The 3,851-nt window shown below is 38.6% G+C and overlaps 1 protein-coding gene across 1 annotated transcript in view; it reads left to right on the top strand.

Moving 5' to 3' along the window:
- LOC101579983 (interferon omega-1-like) overlaps positions 1-3,596 on the top strand; it is an 18,456-nt gene extending 14,860 nt beyond the window's left edge. Inside the window, exon 2 of the mRNA XM_004638576.1 lies at positions 3,502-3,596. Coding sequence (XP_004638633.1) covers positions 3,502-3,596 — 95 coding nt within the window. The remainder of the gene's footprint in view (positions 1-3,501) is intronic.
- Positions 3,597-3,851: the final 255 nt, after the last annotated feature.

Raw genomic sequence — 3,851 nt, 5'->3', positions numbered from 1 at the left:
ATGAGTATTCCATTGCCATTTAAATATTGTGAGTGTGTGAATTCAGCAAAATAATCCAATATAGTACAGTAGTCCATAATAGTAGTGGGTTATTCATAGAACTGGCAATGTCAGAACTTGTTGACCACAGCCTTTTACAGCTCAGCATATTAATATGGCTTTACTTCTTATATCTCGTTTTTATACTTTTCTGCTAGATGGTTAAGACCAAGATAAAGCAAGACCTACTTTCAAAGAATACTTCCATTCACTTAATAGAGTTACATAATTAAGACAACTTTAGTTAAAAGAACCAAATATCTGAACTGTACATTTATTGTTAAGCAAATGCTTTTGGTAAAATTTGAAAAATCTATCCTCCCTTTACCAATAAGGAATACTCTCATTTTTCATATTAGTTAAAGATGATCAAGTACCAGGTGCACAGCCAGCCCACTGAGTCCCTGAAGCCACCAACAAAAGAAGCAGAGAGTGAGCTCTACTATTGTCCTTATCCACATGGCAACATGAAAGCCCAGGAAGCTCAGGATTGTGGAGTCAGTGCTGGGTCACAGAAAATCTCCTTCTCAGTCTTTGCATTTATGTGCAAAGGGAGCATCTTTGGCCCAAAGAGACAAAGTCAATTTCTACACTGATTCATATTTTTAATTGAATCCTGGTTCTTTTCTTTCTCTTCTATTGCCATTTGATCAATTGCTCAAAAGCCCAATTTAATGATTCCAACTTGTTACCTTAATTGTTCAATGACTGAATTGGGTCTCATTTTATTTACAAGTATTACACTCTAGTTTTTGTCTTCCTGGGAATATAACTTCTATAAGTCGTCTGCAGGAAGTCAATGTGCAACTTTGCATACCTAGTTGGACATCTGAGCTTAGAATTTATTAGGAACACTGTTGCTGGAGGTTCACGACAGCCACTGATGGCTCAGCAACGGAGCTGGTCATGTGGGGGGAAATGTAGAATGAGAAAGACTTCAGTATGATCCTGATGACTTCTGACCTTTCAAGAGAGTATGGAGAAGAGTCCATTAAAGAAACAGTTAAAGCACTTATATTACAAGGACAGAAAGAGAGAAGGGCAGGACGTTTCTAGGAATGTTCAAGTGTGAAGGGAAAGTGCACAAAAACAACTGGAAATTATGGTTCAAGATTTTCTTTTTCTCATTTTTACCTTATCATTCTAGCACTAAACTTAACATGAAAGAGAAAGTAACTCAGAAGCAGGAACACGACTCTTTACCCCAAAGAACATTTTACATAAAAACAATATATAAAATTTACAATACTCTGAAACCAGTTTTTAAAAAGGCAGGCTAATTTTATTTAGTATCTTATACTAATATGCATATATTTACAATAATAATTCATCATTATTTTCATTATGGCTGCTTTGAATATCAGTAAGGTCCTTTGTTTTTTCATTCCATAAGTAGAAATGGATAAGTAATTCACTTGGTTTGCTAATTCATTAAAAATTTCACTACTGATGCATAATGATCCCCAGAATTATTGGATTTCACTAATTACTTATGTTATTGTTACATTGCATTACTATAGCAACTTTATAATATTTTTCATTTTTCTGTTACAGCTGGATATGATGAAAATTATTTTATATTAATCTGCATAATTTTGGGCCAGGAAGATAGCTCAGTAGAATAAGCTCTTGCCTGGCAAGTGCAAGGTCCTGAGTTCAATCCCTAGTACTGCAAAAGAAAAAAAGCTCCATAATTTCACTGGTTTTGAGTATTAAAATCTTATATGTACATAAAGATAACCAAATTTACATGGGTATAAAGACTGATCTACTTGCCTTCCAACAGGAAAGTGGGAAACTGACTCAATAAATCTATCCCTCAATATACACATACACTGAGACACACAGTATAAAATATAACATGGACATTACATTCAGAAAGACTTTTATATACTTCCAGAGTTAAAGGAGATATAACAATTATAATAGAAATCCAGAACATGAAACTAACAAAATCAACCCTACCTCAGAACAAGAAATTTTACATTGCCATTTTATTCCACTTGGATGTACAGATGAAGAGAACGGGTCATGAGCTATGAGCAGTTGTGAACTACTAACTGTGGTGAGCTGCTTGTGCACTGCACTACCCATTTGCTCTTTTGCAACACCTCAGTGGAGATCAGGTCCTGGGGAGTAAGGTTCATTTCCTCCAACGTGCATGACAATTGTCTCAGTCATTGTGTCACTAGAAATTGTCAAACAGGTCTGCTCTCTTCATTGTAAAAGGAGTTGTATTGAAAACCTCTTTTTGGTTTTCTTTCTCTAAAGCTGAGAAACTAAAATTGCACAAAATATTTGTTTTAATAATAAATAAAAGATTCAATTCTAAAACAATGCTGTAAGGTTTCACATGTTTACTTTTTTGACCAATTTGATGCCACTGCGCTGGAAATTTCCTCTCACTGAAAGCAGCACTTTGCCTTAGTGGGGTTCTGCACACCCAGGTGGGCTCCGTCCCCACCGTGGCCCGGATTCTCACAGGTTCTGGGTTCGCTTTCCCCTTCAAGTCCCCATAGACCATGGGCAGCCCCCAGCCTTTCCCCTTCCAGGAGCCACACTGGCACTGTGCCCGGACCCAGCCACAGTCTATGAAAGCATCAGTTTCCTCCACAGAATGAAACTCTGAACCAAACAAGGATTCTGCAACTAACCAGCACTGCTGCTTTTGAACAGCCCAGGAGTAAAGAATTGCTTTCACATTTTTAATGAGGAAAGAACTGTAACACATAAAAGTACATAGTTTATAGAAAATTCAAATTTCAAAATCCATAAAGAAAGCTTTAGCCGAACACACATACACACTCACACATACCGCTACCACTACCTGTCTGATCTCAAGCCCTGAAGTCCATCTGAAAAGGAGGATTTTTTTCCTAGAAAAATCTCCCTCATTAAAGATTCTAGGTAAGATACATCTCCAAACACAGATCAACAACAAGGTTTTATTGATCTAAGACTTTGCTACCAAAGGCATAATGTCTCTGGCAAAACAAAGGCAGTGAGGCTTCCTTGTCAACTTCTACAGACTGAGCTTTAGGGAGGATTCAGGCTGTAGAAATTGGACAAGAAATCCAGGACAGCATTTATCTCCGTCTAGGGGACCAACTGGAGCCCCAAATCTCAAAGACCAAGATTAAGAGGTGAGAAATGGCCTCCCCTAAATCCTCTAGCAGTCACCCATTTGTGTATAGGAGCTTGTCTGTGTTTTGAGGCCAGCTAGGGAATAACAGAATTCACACTGGTCCAGGGCCATCTGCTCATGGCATCAGTGATGCTCTGTTTTACCTATCCTGCCTGCTCACAGCATGGGCGAGACTTGGAGCCCTGGCTTGGAGAACTTGGAAGTTTGCTACTTAAACAACTGCAGAGGACCCCTGTTGCAGTGTGTCTGAAGGACAGAAACAATTTCAACTTACCTTGGAAAACATGGATAATTATTGCCCTGTTTCTTACTCTCAGATTTGCAGCATGTCTTCCACCTGTTCAGCACAGGGAACAACCCTGTTGGCCAGGATGAGCTGGCTCCTGATAAACTCTTTGCCAAGCTTACTTAGCGTATGGACCAAGTGCAGGTGAAGAATAATAGAAACCCCCTTTTGTCCCTCCTTGGGAATTGCTTCCTATTAGAATTTCCAAGGAAATTTCTTTCACCCGCTATCTGAAGGAAAAGGAAATACAAGAGAGGTTCTCAGAGGCGAAACGAAAGTGTCCTTGGTCTCCATTAACAGCCCTCCAGGAAAAGACCGCGAGAAGAAAAGTTCTATTTACAACTCCTTCTAATGATTGACATTATTGTTTTCTAAGCCAAG

Source organism: Octodon degus, unplaced genomic scaffold (assembly GCF_000260255.1).
Source record: "Octodon degus isolate 3935 unplaced genomic scaffold, OctDeg1.0 scaffold00099, whole genome shotgun sequence".
Classification (NCBI taxonomy): domain Eukaryota; kingdom Metazoa; phylum Chordata; class Mammalia; order Rodentia; family Octodontidae; genus Octodon; species Octodon degus.
Note: the sequence above shows the minus strand (reverse complement) of the source record. Positions and strands in the feature narration are given on the sequence as shown.